The sequence below is a fragment of the Heterocephalus glaber genome, unplaced genomic scaffold, assembly GCF_053883595.1.
Source record: "Heterocephalus glaber isolate CG9 unplaced genomic scaffold, H.glaber_assembly_v1.0 deba00000470, whole genome shotgun sequence".
NCBI classification, from domain to species: Eukaryota; Metazoa; Chordata; class Mammalia; order Rodentia; family Bathyergidae; genus Heterocephalus; species Heterocephalus glaber.
In genome coordinates this window covers 11,966,281-11,982,554 of record NW_028258145.1, presented here as the reverse complement: position 1 = coordinate 11,982,554, position 16,274 = coordinate 11,966,281, and the positions used below count along the sequence as shown (strand labels likewise).

General features: G+C 47.4%; 2 protein-coding genes across 13 annotated transcripts in view; one reads left to right on the top strand and one right to left on the bottom strand.

Annotated features, from left to right (window-relative positions):
- Edar (ectodysplasin A receptor) overlaps nt 1-6,805 on the top strand; it is a 49,936-nt gene extending 43,131 nt beyond the window's left edge. The window contains exons 7-13 of the mRNA XM_004844733.3: nt 551-637; nt 729-854; nt 944-1,018; nt 1,113-1,185; nt 2,398-2,557; nt 3,714-3,774; nt 4,693-6,805. Coding sequence (XP_004844790.1) covers nt 551-637; nt 729-854; nt 944-1,018; nt 1,113-1,185; nt 2,398-2,557; nt 3,714-3,774; nt 4,693-5,018 — 908 coding nt within the window. The 3' untranslated portion in view covers nt 5,019-6,805. The remainder of the gene's footprint in view (nt 1-550; nt 638-728; nt 855-943; nt 1,019-1,112; nt 1,186-2,397; nt 2,558-3,713; nt 3,775-4,692) is intronic.
- Nucleotides 6,806-14,246: 7,441 nt separating this feature from the next.
- Ccdc138 (coiled-coil domain containing 138) overlaps nt 14,247-16,274 on the bottom strand; it is a 49,471-nt gene continuing 47,443 nt past the window's right edge. For all 12 annotated transcript variants that reach the window (XM_013072089.3, XM_021258157.2, XM_021258156.2 and 9 more), the window contains one exon: nt 14,247-14,994. In XM_013072089.3, the coding sequence (XP_012927543.2) occupies nt 14,829-14,994 (166 nt within the window). In that variant the 3' untranslated portion in view covers nt 14,247-14,828. The remainder of the gene's footprint in view (nt 14,995-16,274) is intronic.

Sequence of the window (16,274 nt, the reverse complement as noted above, 5' to 3'; positions counted from 1 at the left end):
GAGTCATAGCTGACAGGGAAGGCCTGGCCCATCCCTGTCCTTGGATTATTTGGTCTCAACTTCTTTGGAAACATATTTTAGGAAAAAGCCACGGGGCAGTATGCCAAAGTCAGCGTTAGACAGAGAGGCTATGGGCGGGTCTTCGCTTCTCGTGTTCTTACTTCCTCCAGATTTTTAATAATGAGAGATGATTTTATGAGTAGAAAAGGTATTAAGAACACATCCTTGCTCTTCATATTTGAAACAGCAGTCAAGCACTGTTTCATCCCAGGAATCCTTTCACAGACATGCCCTTTCCTCCTCCAGATGGGTTGCACACAGCCTGCCCAGGTCACAGGGAAATCCAACTTCAGCAGTTGTTACTACAGTCCTCCCTCCCTCCTTCCCTCCTTCTCATCTCTATTTAAAGAGCAAGAACCCTATGAGATCAGAATGATCTTCAGGGAATGTTAAACCCTAATGTGTTCCCTGGGGCCTGCAGCTCACCCAGCTTGCAACAGATGATAGTGGTGTCTTCCACTCACCTGAGGCCACTGTGTTCTCCCCGCAGGTGCAGGAGTCTCCTCAGGGGTCTCTGCCAACTCTCCCCGCACCTCTGGGGGCAGCACCCTGCCCCCCTCCCAGCACGCCCACAAAGGTGAGGGGGGTGCCTGGCCGGGGTAGCTTGGGGGCTGCACGGCGGGAGGAGCCTGTGGGGATGTTCACGCCACTCCTCTTGACACTAGCAGAGCTCTCGAGCCAAGGACACCTGGCCACAGCTCTGATCATTGCCATGTCCACCATCTTCATCATGGCCATAGCGATTGTCCTCATCATCATGTTCTACATCATGAAGGCCCGGCCCTCTGCCCCAGGTGACAGCCCCAACCCTGCCCTCCCTCTGGACACTTGTCCCTGGCCCAGGGACAGCCTGGCTGCTCACACCCACCCTCTCTCCAAGCAGCCTGCTGCAGCAGCCCCCCAGGGAAGAGCGTGGATGCAGCTTCGAGCCAGGATGTGGAGAAGAAGGAGGCCCCAGGTCTGTTTCTGTGCCCTGGGTTGGAGGGTCGTGGCCGGGGCACCAAGCTGAGCACAGCCAGCTGACCCTCCCTCCCCACTCCCATCCCCTGCAGATGGCGTCGTGATCTTCTCCGAGAAAGATGAGTTTGAGAAGCTGACGGCGACCCCAGCAAAGACCACCAAGAGGTACGAGTCTGGTGGCCAGGCAGAGATTCAGACTGTGTCCCTGGGAAACTGCTTCTCCATGCAGGGTTTTGTGCATCTGGCCCCTGTCTCCCAGGAGCTGTTCCCCAAAGTGGACAAGAAGGAGCCCAGCTGAGGGTGGGGAGCTGGGGACTTGAGAGAAATACAAGCATGTTCTATACCTAAAGGCAGAAGGCCCCAGGGCTTTGTCCCGCCCATGCTCTGGGGCCTTGCAGACAGGACCTGGGGTATGTAGCCTGTGGCCTCATAGGGACAGCACTTTTTCCCACCCTGTGACTTCTGAGAGGCCTTGAGGCTTAGGAGGAGGCTGCTGCTTGCTTTTCTTCAGGGCTCCAGGGCTGCAGCCCAGTTACTGGCAAATTCAATCCTTAAAAAAAAATCAGGGGCTGGAGATTTAGCTCAGTGGTTCCGATGCCTGCCTTGCAAGTGCAAGGTCCCGAGTTTGATCCCTGGTACCAAAAAAAAAAGTAGTGTAGTCTGCAGATGACTACAAGAAGTCAGTAGGAACCTAACACCCATGGGACTGTCTGGAGTTTGGGTGGCAGACCCTGTACCCACTGGCATCCTCGATAGCCCTGCAGTTACACCCAGCCTCCTGGGCTCCATTCACAGTGAGCTTGGTTCCACCCCAGGTGGAAAACCCACCCAGGATGGAGCCAGTCACCACCTCAGCTTCTTATTACCATGGGTCAAATACAAAATCTCGGCCAGAGTCAAACACACAATCCAGCACCCACAGCACCCATTCTGTGGCCCTTTACCCAACACCCACCCTGACCAGGTGGGAGGGGTGGGCAGGCACCATCTGACCTCAGTGTCTCCTTGATGCCTGAAGAGCCCCAGGTACTGCAGGTCACCCCGAAAAGGACAGTGGGAAGGAATGAGGAGCAGTGATGTGTCCTCCCACCTTACATCCCATGCCCAGAGCCATGAGGCACACAGGGGCACTGAGGAACCTGTCACAGCACCTGCTTGTCCACACTGGGCAGCAGGTCACCCCTGGGACATGTCAAAGTACCTGGCTGTCTACACTGGGTGGCAGGTCACCCCTGGGAAGTGTCACAGGGCCCAGCTGTGCACACTGGATGTGGTGGTCACCCCAGGAAGGGTCACTGTGCCTGGCTGTCACTCCCACAGAGCCTGGCAGGGCTGTAGCTTCCCCTTGTGGTCAATGTGCACCCCTCTTGTCCCCAGCGAGAATGATGCCTCATCAGAGAACGAGCAGCTGCTGAGCCGGAGTGTGGACAGTGACGAGGAGCCAGCGCCTGACAAGCAGGGCTCCCCAGAGCTGTGTCTGCTGTCGCTGGTGCACCTGGCCCGGGAGAAGCCAGCCCCCAGCAGCAAGTCAGCTGGGGTGAGGACCCCACAGTGACTATGATGTCCCCACAGTGACCCCCCCCCAGAGATAGGCTTCCCATGACAGGGAGCTCCTCCTGCCCCACACTGTCAGGAAACATCTCCCTCTGTGTGCTGCCTCGTAGATGAAAAAGAGAAAAGTGTAAAAGCACTCAAAATGCTAGAGAACAGAAAAAACCTTTGTAACAGTGATGTATGGTTTTGCACATGTACACAATGCACATGTGAATACACACAAAATACACACAGTCAGCCCTTCATGTCTGCAGGTTCCAAATCAATGGGTTCAACCAACCCCAGATAAAAACAGAACAAGCAAGCCTGCATGTGTACTAGGCAGACTTTTCTTCATTATTCTCTACACACTGTAGCTCAGCAGCTCTCTGCACAGCATTTACACCCAGTGACCTAGAGTGATAGTGTACAGGGGCTGTGTATAGGTTCTGTGCAAATATCAGGCCCCGTTACATGGGAGACTTGAGCATCAGATTGTGGGGTCCTCGGATCCTGGAGCCAGTCATAGGAACCCAGAAACAATCACATACAGGTCTCTGTGTTTCTGCAAACTTCTTTGCACATTTCTTTCACACCGAAATAGGCTCTCTTATACACACCATCTAGGATTTTACCTCAGAGCAGGCAGCCCTGAACAGTGTGCCCCCAGTGTGGGCTCTTGAGGACCAGCTGTGCCTTTGTGCCTGGGTCCGTACCTCAGCACCCAGCCAACCTTGGAAGCTGGAGAAAAGCCTGCCTGGGTCTGGGTCTGGCTGGTCCTGCTGGGACACCGTGTAACCTTTCTACAAGGCCATATTCACAGGGACCCTGGGGGTGTTGGTTGTCACAGAGGCTGTGGGCATGGGGCTCCTCAGCCAGGGCCACTCAGCACCTGTCTTTGCCCCAAGGAGGACAAAGACCCTGGCTCTGCCCTTGCCCAGCTGGGTCTCACCCTGGGTCACCCTTCCCAAAACCCTGCTCCATGTCCTTTGCAGGCAAGAGGGCCAAGGGTGCTAGCTGGGGACCTGAGGGAACCTCCTCCCTTGTGCAGGCTGGTGTGCCAAGGACCAGCTGCAGCCCCATCCCCCACCCCCACCCCATCAGGCCTCCCCTTGGGAGGTCAGAGGCAGAGGCAGCCAAACATTCTAAATTCTTTACAGATCCAAAGCCGAAGGAAGAAGATCCTGGATGTGTATGCCAATGTGTGTGGTGTTGTGGAAGGTAAGTGTGCCAGGGCCACGCAGAAGACATGGCCTGACATTCCAAGGGTCCTGCACCTGTCTGAACCAACTGCAGGTGTGAAGGGATGGATGCATGGGGTCCCAGAAGGCGAGACCCTACTCAGCATTTCTGGCAACCCTCACCCACAGGACAGGAAATGTCAGTGCAGTGACAAGGGCATGGGAGCCGAACAGTGGAGCCAGGCAGCTGTGACTCCCAGGCACACATGGCCTTGTCATGATGAACATTCATTTATCCAGTCTTCAGTTCCCTGACCAACTGGATATGTCCTGGGAAACATACATGGGTGATGTCACCCACCACAGATCTTATGGGGGCCACAGTATTTGCAGCTAGGCACTACCAGGGACCACGGGGCCGTGTGTGCTTGCCCTAGCAGTCCCCTCATTCCTCCTGAGGTGGACAGTGCTGGCCCGGGGCTCACACCTCCTGCCACAGCTGCCTCTCCAGTGTATTGGGCTCAACAGGTGCAGGCAGGTGAGTGGGCAGAGCTTAGACTTGGCCTGAATCCTGAGCTGCAGCAAAATCCATCCCTGAGTGACCCTCATTCCCCCAAGGGTAAACCCTTCACTGCCAATGCTGGGGCCCACACACAACCCACACACACCCACCTAGCAGGGCAGCAAGAGGGGAGCTGGGCACCCTGGTACTCACAGCCCCTGGGGCCTGGCCAGGGTTCTAGGGCACCTGCCTGGAAGCAGAGTCTCCCCAGACTCACGCCTGGTCCTCCATGGCTGCCCGTGCAGTGTGATCTGGGGGCTGTGTCCTGGTGACTCGAGTTCTCTGTTCTGAGTACAGCCTGGCTTCCAGCACCCATGCCCTGGGATGGGGGTTTTCAAGTTACTTTAGGAGCCCCGAACACAGGCCCCTCTTCTGATGATTGGTTGTGCTCTCCAGGCCTCAGCCCCACAGAGCTGCCCTTTGACTGCCTGGAGAAGACAAGCCGCATGCTCAGCTCCACATACAACTCTGAGAAGGCTGTGGTAAAGACCTGGCGCCACCTGGCCGAGAGCTTTGGGCTGAAGCGGGATGAGATTGGGGGCATGACAGATGGCATGCAGCTCTTTGACCGCATCAGCACAGCGGGCTACAGCATTCCCGAGCTGCTCACCAAGCTGGTGCAGATTGAGCGGCTGGACGCTGTGGAGTCGCTGTGTGCAGACATCGTGGAGTGGGCAGGGGTCTCACCGGCTGCCTCCCCACCCCCAGCTAGTGCATCCTGAGGGTGCCAGGGCCTTCCCATCCTCCCTGGAGGAGCTGGGGGCTCCGGGCCTTTGCAGCTGTGGAATCCAGGCTTCTGCTGGGTCACCGTGTACCTTACAGGAAGCAGCCCTGTCCCCTGTCCTGACCTGGGTGAAGGCTGAGCAGTGCTCCAGCCCCCAGCCTCCTGGGCACAGGGATATTTATCCACTGACCGGCATGGATTCACTGGATGGATGTCCAGCACCAGCGAACTAGACCCTGTGGAGTGACGGGTCTCTAAAGAGTGGAAGCTCAGCAGGAGGCCAAGGAGCAGCATGAGGAGGGGAGGCCACAGATGTGTTCCAATCCTGAGAGGGTACAAGGGCTGCCCAGGCGAGGACAGCAGTGGCCCCGTGTGGCAAACCTGTCAGGACACAGCATCCCAGGCTTGGTGTTGTCTGTGGTCCCTAGAAGGAGCCTTGCTCTGTGTCACCTGCAAGTAAGGCCTCTGTGTCCTGTGACCAGATATGTGTCACACTGCCCTGTGTCACCCACACACAAGGCCTGTGTCCTGTGACCAGACATGTGTGGCATCCAGCCCCACTGACATTGGGGTCCAGGCCTGAGACAGTGGTGAATGGCCTCAAGGTCCTTGGCCAAGTGTCAGTCCCCCCAGGACACACATGTCAGGCCATGCTTGCTTGTCACAGATCTGAGAGGGGATGGGAGGGGGTCCCTCCTTCGAACTCTGCCAGCACTGTGCTAGACGTTGGCGGTGTCAGAGTGGTCAAGGCTGGTGGCCAAGGGTTTCAGACTTGGCCTGGGCTGGTGTCCCAGCCCCTTCCTCCCTGCTTCGGGCCTGGAGAACTTGGCCTGTGATGCTGCAGTCAGGAAAGTGAGCGTCAGGTGAGCTGGAGAAAGCAGCAGATGCTGCAGGAAAATGCAGCCCAGGGGCTCTACATGCTGAGCACATATTGCAGGCCAGCAAGAAAATGGAAATAAGAGGACAGAGCTGGCTTCTTTTCAGTACCTGAGATTGAAGACAGAGCTGATACACAGTACGGCTCACACAGATCTCATTGACCATACCACTGTGCTGACTGCTGAGTGAAAACCCAGTCCTGACCTAGTGATGATTTTATAATTCCAAGTCCCACAAGTGAAGAAATGCATGGGGCTCTGTTGCACAAGAAGCAGCCTCCCACCACCAGGTGCAGGGAATGCTGAGGGGACCAAGATCACGACTGGATAGTTAATGTCATCACTGACTTCTGCTGCTGTGTTCCAGAGCCCATTCTGTGCATCCTGTGAATCTGCAAGCTAAGTGCTCCACCGGGACATTTAGTTGTCCTTCTAGTTCCTCTTGGAAGCCCTGCAGCGACCCTGGTGGTGGCGGCGATGAGTTGTCACTCCTACCTGTGATTAGTCCGCGAGGGTCACAGGTGAACAGTGTCCAGGGGGGCAGGGCGGGGTGTCACCCCATCAGGCTCTGTCTGAGCTTTCGCTGGCCCCAGCCACTGCTCTAGGACCTGACTGTTCAGAGCCCCCCTGACATGTCATTTACTTATCTGGAAATACCCAAGGCAGGCTTGCTCTGCTGGGATTCTGAACCTGAGTCAGAAGGATTCTCACTGACCTCACAGGACCTCCATCTGGCCACTTGGTCTGAGATGGTCACTATTTTGTAGTTCTGAAAAGTGTTTACGAAACACTCCCAGCAAGGCCTGGGCCCTTAGCCAGTGAAGTCTTAATTTTGAATATGTCTACCTGATTCTGTATATGTAACTTATTATATTTTATAATCACATTAAACACACTAATGAAACAGACATTACTGTGTATGCTGTATGTGTGTGAGCTGTACTGACATGTGTGCATATGAACGGTGAGTATTGGATGGAGACGATGCTGGGCTGCCTGTCATGGCTGGCTGTACCTGTGTATGCCACATATGTCAGCATATAAAGAAAAGTCTTGTGGCTCCAGGTCTCAGAGGTCATGGTAAGGCCCACTGGCCCCCGTCCTTGGCCTATGGCTGTGGCCAGGCTGCAGGCCATGGCAGAGCATGGGGCACAACTGTCATTTCATGGCTGGGGAGCAAAAGCAAGGGAGAGTGGGATCCCAGTCCTCTGAGGACAGGATTGGCCAGATATAACATTTGACCATCATTTGAGTGTCACCAGGAGAGGGCTTCTACTCTAGTTCTCAACACAGTATTGGCCAGATCTGTGATGTGTCAGCCAGCACCATAGGGAACAGGTCCTCTGCTCTGAGTCCTCTGTGCACAGGCTAGGACACATGCGTGACATGTGCCCACCATCACAGTGTCTCACAGAGCAGGTCCTTGCCCTCAGTCCTCCATGCACAGGGACAGTGGCATATTTCTACTATTATGGCATCTCGCTGAGCAGGTCCTTGTGTGTATCCTCTTCTCCTACCAGCCCTACCAAACCTTGACCTTGTTACTGTCTCTATAGTTTAGGCTCCTGCAGCACTGATGGAGTTGGAATGTCCAGCACTAGCCTTGTGGGGCTTCTCTAATGTGCATAAGTTTCCTCTGTGTCCTTTCATGTCTTGAGAGCTCAGTTCTCTATCACTGAATAACATTTCACTGAACAGAGGTGCCATGGCTTACTTATCCGTTCACCTGCTGTCGAGGGTCCTGGCTGCAGGATAGGCTATGATCCATTATATTCTGGGGTAATTAAAATTCTATGTTTAGGGCTGGGGATTTAGCTCAGTGGTTCTGTCACCTGCCTCACAAGCTCAAGGTCCCAAGTTCAATCTCCCATACCAAAAAAAAAAAATAAAATCCTATGTTTATTCTTTAATATTTTTTGTAAGCTGTTTCCTTGCTTTTCTTAGGTCACCATAATCTTTTTCAATTTTGATCAAATTCTTTTCCCAGAATCATTACTGACTCATCAACCTACACTTTAGATTTCTGAGGGGGTCTTGCTATGCTGCTGAGGCTTGTCTCAAATTCTGGGCTGCCACTTACTCACAGCCTCCCGAGAAGCTGGGACCACAGGATGGCTCAGTCTGGCTTGATTGTATGGATGGGTCCCAACTGGTTGGGTTCCAAGAGGGAGGGAAGTGAGCAGCAACCAGGAGTCTGTCAGAACTTTTCAGCTATAGATATCTGAGGAACAAAGGGGCTCGGAAGAACCTGGCTAAATCTGCCTGGAGTTTACCTGTTCAGTTCAATTTTGTCAGTTCACAGGTGCTGCTATCATTTTAAACCACTGGGCCAATATTATCCTGCTAGGAGTTGTACTTGTAAAAATCTGACCAGCAACAAGTACAAAGTTTAAAAATATTACATAGAATAAAATTAATAGTAATATGAACCAGCTTTATATACTGTTTTTGAATCATGAACCCAAGTCTGAAGGCAACCAGGTAAACAAATCAACTGACCACAGGGGATTGGATGATATGTGGCTAGATATTAGAGGAAACTAGAAGAATTCAACATCTGCTTCAGATTACAGTAGATTAAAAAAAAAGTCAATGGGCATGGCCACAGTCTAATAACAGGTATAATATAGGTTTTATTTTGGAAACACATTTTAAAAAATTATAGGAGTCCCATTTTTAGAAAATATAACCAAAATAAGAACAATCTGTACAATGAGTTTAGACTCATCAAGCCTAGCCTGATTAAACACATATAGCAAGAAGAGTGACTGAACACACAGAATCTGGGTGTCTAAATCCCCTCAAGGCTAGCAAGAAAACCGAGGCAGATTTTGATGTTTTTACTTACAACAGTCATAGACAATTTTTTCTATTATTTTGACCTTATTTTGACTTTTTTCCTCAAATGAAAAAAATTACTTTTCAAACATTTTTAAAGCCAAAAAATAAACCTTTTTAGATCTCTCTCTTCTACTTACTGGGGGTTTTTTTGGAGTTTCTTTCTAAACTCACATTTTAAAATAATCTTTTTTATTACCTTTGCTTAAACAAGGTTTTTTCTTAAAAGCATGGCATACTATTTTTTATAATTTTTAAACCCAAAATACATCTTTTTGCACTATGTATACAGGATTATAGATGTTAATTAGAACTTCTTTCAGTAGCCTTGATTTTTAGTGATAATTTAGAAAGTAAGCAATTTTGAATTGTCTTTCACATACCAACATTTTATAATACAAATTTCTTAATTTTTGAAACATGCCTTTTCATACAATTATTCAGTGTATGTATGTATATAGTTTGTAATATGTGTATGTATATATAGTTTGTAATAAGAGCCCAAAAGTAAACTAAGATTTTAATTACTAAATAATTTTGTATATATAAACTTTATGCCACCTTGTAACTTATTTTTAAGAATTATTTTGGATTTCTCATGAAAATTTTGTGATCTAGTAGATGAGATTGGCCATATTTTTTTGACAAATCAGGAAAATATTTAAAATACTATAGAAACAAACTCAGGATTAAGAGTTATGCATGCTTTTCCCTCTTACTCCCGTGACTGAAGTACCATGCAATCCATCTTTGGTGTGGGCTCTGCTCTTGGGTGAGATTTATGTCTTAGGGCCTTAAATCATTTCACAGAGAGGAGCACAAACTGTCCTCACCAAAAAACCCAGATGAAAAATGCACGCTTACAATTCTGAGGGCATTTGTATTTTTATTTTATGAACAACTTACCCAAGTCATGTGAACTTGAAAGCATTTAGGGTTAGTTCCTGTTTTTCTGAAAATCTGATTTACAAAAGCATTTCTTTTCTTTAAAGTCAACTCTTTCCACAGGTACCAACAGGACAGCTGTTTAGGATGAAAACTCTCTAAAAAGTAATACTTTTAGATACAAAAATCCAAGTCACCAAAGAAATACCTACTTTAATTGTACTCAAAGCTAATGATGGTTTGATGGCTCCCCCTGACCCCTAGTGTTCCCAGGGAGGGTGTAAAAGATGGAGGCTGCTCTCTTCAGGACCAAAGTTTCTCCCACAGATGGTCCAAGAAAGTGAAGGACCCTCCTTTGTAACAAGGCAGCAAAGGTTCTGGCAACACAGTGTTCCTTGACAACCACACGGAGGCAGAGACAGGGAAACAGGTATTGTTTCTGGGAGGCTGCGAACCATTAAAAAATGGGACTTAGGACCAAATGTGCAAGAGTCCCAGCTCAAGGAACTTATTTTTACAAATGTTTTTCTTTCCTGTCAACCCAAATCTAGAGAAAAAAGGGAGAAGAGGGAGGAAGACAGGAAACTTTTATTTCATTTTCTTTTTCTCAACCAGGCAGAACAGAGATCAGGATCACAGTCTTGGGACCCTGGGGGCAGGCACTGGAGGAAGCAGAGGGCTGCCAGCCTCAGGGTCCCAGCCGGGTCTGGAATAGGAGACACAGTGGAGGGCAGCCCTCGTGTCTCATGGGAACGAGAGCCATGTGAGAAAGTGAAGACTCCAGAGCAATAGGGTCAGGCTCTACACAGACACAAAGACAAGACACCGAGAACCAGGTTAATTCCAGGGTGTCCAGTCAGGAGGCAGTTAACGGGAATGGATATTTACTGCGTATGAGAGGATAGCTGGACCCGAAGTACATTTTTGACAAAGTAGCTCAAGTGACCTGCTCAGATGGCCAGTTTTACCAACACCTTGTGGAAAAGACTTAATATTTCATTTGTCCTTGGTATGCAATCTCGTGGGGACTCCAGACCAAATTCTGGATAAAGCAGTTTCATGGCAGTTTTTAAAATGAAAAGCCACTGCCCCCCACCTCTTTTTAGTTTCTTGCCTCTGAAAGCCTTTACAGTGTCAGATGCATTGTTGCTTCAGGTAAGTCCCTGAGTGTTTACACTTAGATGCCACTGGCTGACTGATTAGGATATGTAAGAAAATTATAATCTCCAAGCAAGCGTTGGACACAGTAACGCCATCCTCTGGTCTGTTTCAGTTCATAAGAGAAGGGTTCTAACTTATTTGGAAATGGCTTACGCATTTTATGAATACCTACTATTTATTAACTTAGCAGTATTGAGGAGTGAACTCAGGGCCTTTACACTGAGCTACATCCCCAGGCCTTTTTTTATATTTTTATTTTGAGACAAGGTCTTGCTAAGTTGCCCAGGCTGGGCTCAAATTTATGAGCCTCCAGCCTCAGCCTCCCAGGTGTGTGCCACCATGTCAGGCTTAACTTTAAGGTTTCAAGTTACCAAAAAGATTTATGTGGGCCGGGGATTTAGCTCAGTGGCATAGTGCCTGCCTGGCAAGCACAAGGTCCTGAGTTTATTCCCTATACCAAAAAAAAAAAAAAAAAGATTTTTGAAACTAGTTTTAAGTAGACATATTTTATAAAACACAATATTGAAAAGCCATTTAAAATTTTTAAGCTACTTACATTCACCAAGGTTATTTTTAACAATTATGTTTGAAATGGCCTTTAAACAAAACTAATCATTTAAAGAATTCAGGAAATGCCATTCCAAAATGTGCCTCTTTGACATAAATACTTTTCAGCTCAAAGGAGTCAAGCAGCAGCAAGTGGAGGAACGTTCTATCTTCTCTCCTTTCATCTAAAGAAAGGACATACATTTTTCTTTACTGGTGACAGCTCTAATGTGGCACCAGGAACCCTAAATGAGCCTGGCTTCATTAGTTTATTTTTAGTTTCTTTCCTCTGAAAGCCTAAAGCTGTTTCCCTTTATAGATATAATTTTTTACTAAAGAGTTCTAAAATAACTACATGTCAGAAAGGTGTGTTCAGTGCAGCAGGTAATCTTTCCAACTCAGCTTGTTTCTTGATTAGTGACTCCAGGTACCCACTAATGAGCACAGCAAAGACAGCGCGTCTCTAAGTGTCTGGATTCTGCACAGGGTAACTTTTTAAAAGGCTTGCTTCACCTAAGGGCTTCATGACTATAATTATTTATCTATTTTTTTTCTCTTTGGAGTGGGCAGGTACCAAAAAAAAAAGAAAAAGATTCAAAGTAAGCTGGGAGGAGGACGCATGCTCAAGGCCTCTGCATGCCATTCAGTACACTCAGTAGATCCTACTCTACCTGCTCAGCTCACAGCCAGTCTCCTCACTCAGTCCTAACAAAAATAAGGCAGGAAAGCTTGAATGATCCCCTTAAACTCTCCTTCGTGGCTGGTGTCCACTGGTTTACAGGTGCACAAGAGTAAGCAGAATGCTTGAACATACAGCCAGCTGGAGTCCCTAAAGGAAAGAGTTTGGACATCCCTTGGACTTTGAGAATCCCATTCCACTTTCTCATCCCTTCAAAGCAAAAAAAAAATTCCAAAATCCCTGTCAAAGAATCTAAGTGTCTGGGCACAGGATTCTGTTCTGACAGGGGTGCAGCACAGGATAGTGGTTACTCAGTGGATGGCCTTTGCCCTAGGTGTCTGGCCTGACAGTCTTCCCTGTGCCCTGGGGGGGAGTTATGTTTGTCTGTGACCCAGATAGGAGACTTTAGAGACTCAGGTCCCTCAGATGTGGTGGTGACTGTCTCAATGGCTTTGGGCTGTCTGGCCCGGGCCCACCAATGTGTGTTTATTTTTGCTCTCCAAAAGGCGTTCAGAGACCAGCAGGGATAAAAAAAGTAACTGTCAAATAATTTACAGATGTGTGGTAAGCAACTAAAAATGAACCCAAGTGTACCCAACCACAAAGAACTGACATCACCCCAGAAAGGGCTTTCCAACAGGACAGAGTGTTTCGCAGTCCCAGGAAGGATGAAAGGTCCTTTACTAAGGCAGATCCCAAATGGGTCAGAACTCAACCCAAAAGAAGGAGGACAGGAAGCCACAGGAGATCCACTGAGGTGAAGAGGTCTCAAGGAGGTGGTAGCAGAGGGGCTCGAGTGGGTGCTGCACTTGAGTCCAGGGGCTGCTGGTCCTCCTGGAGTGAGGTTGCTTCAGACCCCACTTCTGACACCAGATCATGTTGACCAAAATTCTCAACAGAACAGCTTTCAAAAAAGAAAGATGGAATCTATTCAAGAACAAACAGGATTATAATCTGGGATAGTGGGCTATCCCACTATCTTGGATAGTGATGGATGATAGACATAACTGGGGAGGCTGAATCAGAGGACTTTTGTTTTCTGAGACAGGATCTCACTATATAGTTCAGGCTGGCCTTGAATTCACTACATAGCCCAGGCTGGCTTCAAACTCACAGTGATCCTCATGCCTCAGACTCCTGAGTGCTGGAATTACAGGTGTGAATCATCATTCCTGGCTAAGAGGAAACTGTTAAAGGCATATGGAGAAAGGTTCTGCAAGTTCTGAAACAACTACCTTAGGCATCAGGCTGAAGAGGGTTTCCTGGGCCGGTGTCCTCACAGAAATAATCACTGCACAGCTGCAAGGATGTGGCCTCTAGAGTCCTTGTCACAGGTATTACTGAAGCATGTGTGTGAGAGCCTCCCTGTGTCCCTGGCCCAAGAGTGTTCATTTTGATTTGATGACTTTCACGAATGTCCTTCTTGAGACAGAAATTTTTACCTTAATGAAGTCCAGCTCAATTCCTCTTTTCATGGACCGTGACTCCTATATCACATCTAAAAAGTCACTAACAAACCCAAGATCACCTAGATTTGTTCCTAGGCTACCTTCTTATCTTACAGTTTTGTTTTTTACAGTTAGATCTGAAATCTATTTTGCGTTAATTTTGTGAAAGGTATAAGGACTAGTTCCAGATTATTTTTTTTCCATGTGATGTCCAACTATGTCAGCACCATTTGTTGAAAAAGAGTCTTTTCTCTATTGAGTGCCTTTATTCTCCTGTCAAGAATCAATTACTCAATCAATCAATTACTGTTTCTGGCTCTCTGTTCTCCTCCAATGAGCTGTTGCTGGTCTCTGTTACTCTACCACTCTAGAGCAAGACTTGGAGCAAGGCAGTGTCACCCTCCAGCTGTGTCTTCTTCCTCCAGGTCTTGTGTCTCCATTTACACTGTAATATCAGTTTGTCGGTACCCACAAAATAACTTACTGCAATTTTGACTGGGACGAGTGAATCTACCAGGTCAGTTGAGATGAACTGATGTCTTGATAATAAAGAGCTTTCTGCTTATATTCTTTGACTTCATCAGTTTTCCTTTCATGGAACTTTTACACATTTTGTTAAATTTATACCTAAATACTTCATTTTGAGGAGTTAATGTGTTTTTAATTTCAAGTTCCAGTTGCTCATTGTTGATATACAGGAAAATGACTGACTTTTGTACATTCATCTTTACCCTGAAACCCTGCTCTAATTGCTTATTGGTTCCAAGGAAGGTTTTTTGTGATGTTGTTGATTCTTTTAGGGTTTTGTTTTGTTTTTTTTACAGAGAATAACTGTTGCCTGTAAACAAAACCATTTTATTTTTTCTTTCCTGGTCAGCTTAGTGTGTTAGCTAAGACTTTCAGTGTGGCTCCTGATCTTCATGGAAAGCGCCTAGTTACTCACCATCAAGGGTCATTTATCTGTAACTTTTCTAAAGATGTTCTTCACAAAGCTGAACTTTTCCTCTATTCCTAAGTTATTAAGAAAACAGAATGAAAATACGGTTTATCTGTTCCCTCATAAGCACCAATTTTATTCCAAATAATAACATAATTTTAAGAAAGAATTTTCCTAAGATACTTTTATAAAAAGTAACCCCAGTGTCATAAATTCTGGAAATGCCATCTTGTACATTCTTATTACCTTAATAAAATATTTCAAAAAGTCCATAGCATCTACAGATTTCATTTACCAGGTTGAAAAAAATCTTCCTAGTTATCTGTCATGACAAATGATGTTACTGGTAACTTAGTAAAATTTCAGCTACTTTGGTGATTTTTCTCTTTTACAGATAAGCAACAGATATGTACTATAGATATATAAACAAGCCAGTCTAACGGCCTGTGCTGGAGGCTGGGCAGCTGCCTTTTGTCAAACCCAAATTGAACAGCGTGGAGTTCAGGTTGATGCAGAGGAAGGCATGCTCTGGATGTGTCGTCCTCTGTAACTCTTGAAGCAGCAGGTGAATGGTAAAAAGTTCAAAAAGCTTCTTGTTACTCCTGTAGGAGAGCAAGTATGTTATTTCACTACATACATTTAGGAGATCCATCTAATGAGTTTGAGAGTTCACTCATGAGTAAGTGGAGGAATTAGCTTTTGTTTCTAAAAACAGTGGCGAAAATGGCTGACTGAAGGGCTCAGGTGCCAATATAAATAAAACAGGTTCCATGAGAGAGACTGGGTGGAAAAGCACTGCAGTAAAAGTAGACGTTCTACAGTCCTGAAGACTGCACCTGCTCAGTGCTGGGGATAAAGAATGTTCTTCCCCACAGCTAGAAAGAGAGCCAAAGCCTGAGCGTGAGGAGTGAGCTGACTTTGACAGTGGCCTAGTGTTAGACCACAGAAGACTCAGCTCCAGAACATCCTACCTTAGGATATCTTTCTCATCTCTTTGTCTCCTGAGACCACCACATGCCCTTGCCTACCACCCGCTTACCCACAAGGCTTTACCTGTGTCCCACAGACCCACTGCACACCTGGGGGTACCGCTGCTTCCAGCCCTCTTGTTATGGCTCTGCTCTGGTTCTTCCTCTAAATCTGAAATGAACCTGAGCTACAACAGATCATGGAGAGCGGCATGCTCTGGCTGAAGGATAAATGTGTGCTCTTGGGCTACTTTTTAGAAATCTCATGAAGGAAGGGGTAGAAAACAATTAAATCTGGTTAATGTTACCACAGCCCCTGGCCCAACCAGCCTGAGGGAGGATTCACCTATCATGAGTCAGCAGACTCTCAGCTCAGTCTACAAGCCAAGGGAGGCAGGGAGCCAGTGCATGGACTTGATTCTGGAACAAGACTCATCTGGTGAGCTGAGAATAAGATGCAGCTTAATGACTAGTCATCAACTGCAGCATATGAGGCATGGTGCTAGCAGAGCTTTTACTGTCATCTGCCAGTCCCCTTAATGTGCACTGTGTTCACTACCTGGAACAACGAGACCTAGTGGAAACCATGGGTAAGGGGACAGAACCAAGAAAAGTGGTGAGCCAACACCAAAACTACACTGTGATGAAACAAGATGGGGTAGGTGTCTAGATTTCCCTCAAAGAAAATATTAGACTGTACCGAATTCAAGAAAAACAGAGCTTGAAATCTATGCCCCTTCATTTATGATTTAAAAACTGATCCAACCAATGCAAGAGGAGAAGGAGGAAAGAGAAAGCCCTTGATTCTCAGAAGAAAACCCAAATCAGTAGAAGGAAGCCCCTAAATTCCCTAAATAAACCCAGGTTCTAAAATCATTTAAAATCGCTTTTGCCTGCTTCATTCTCAATCCCCA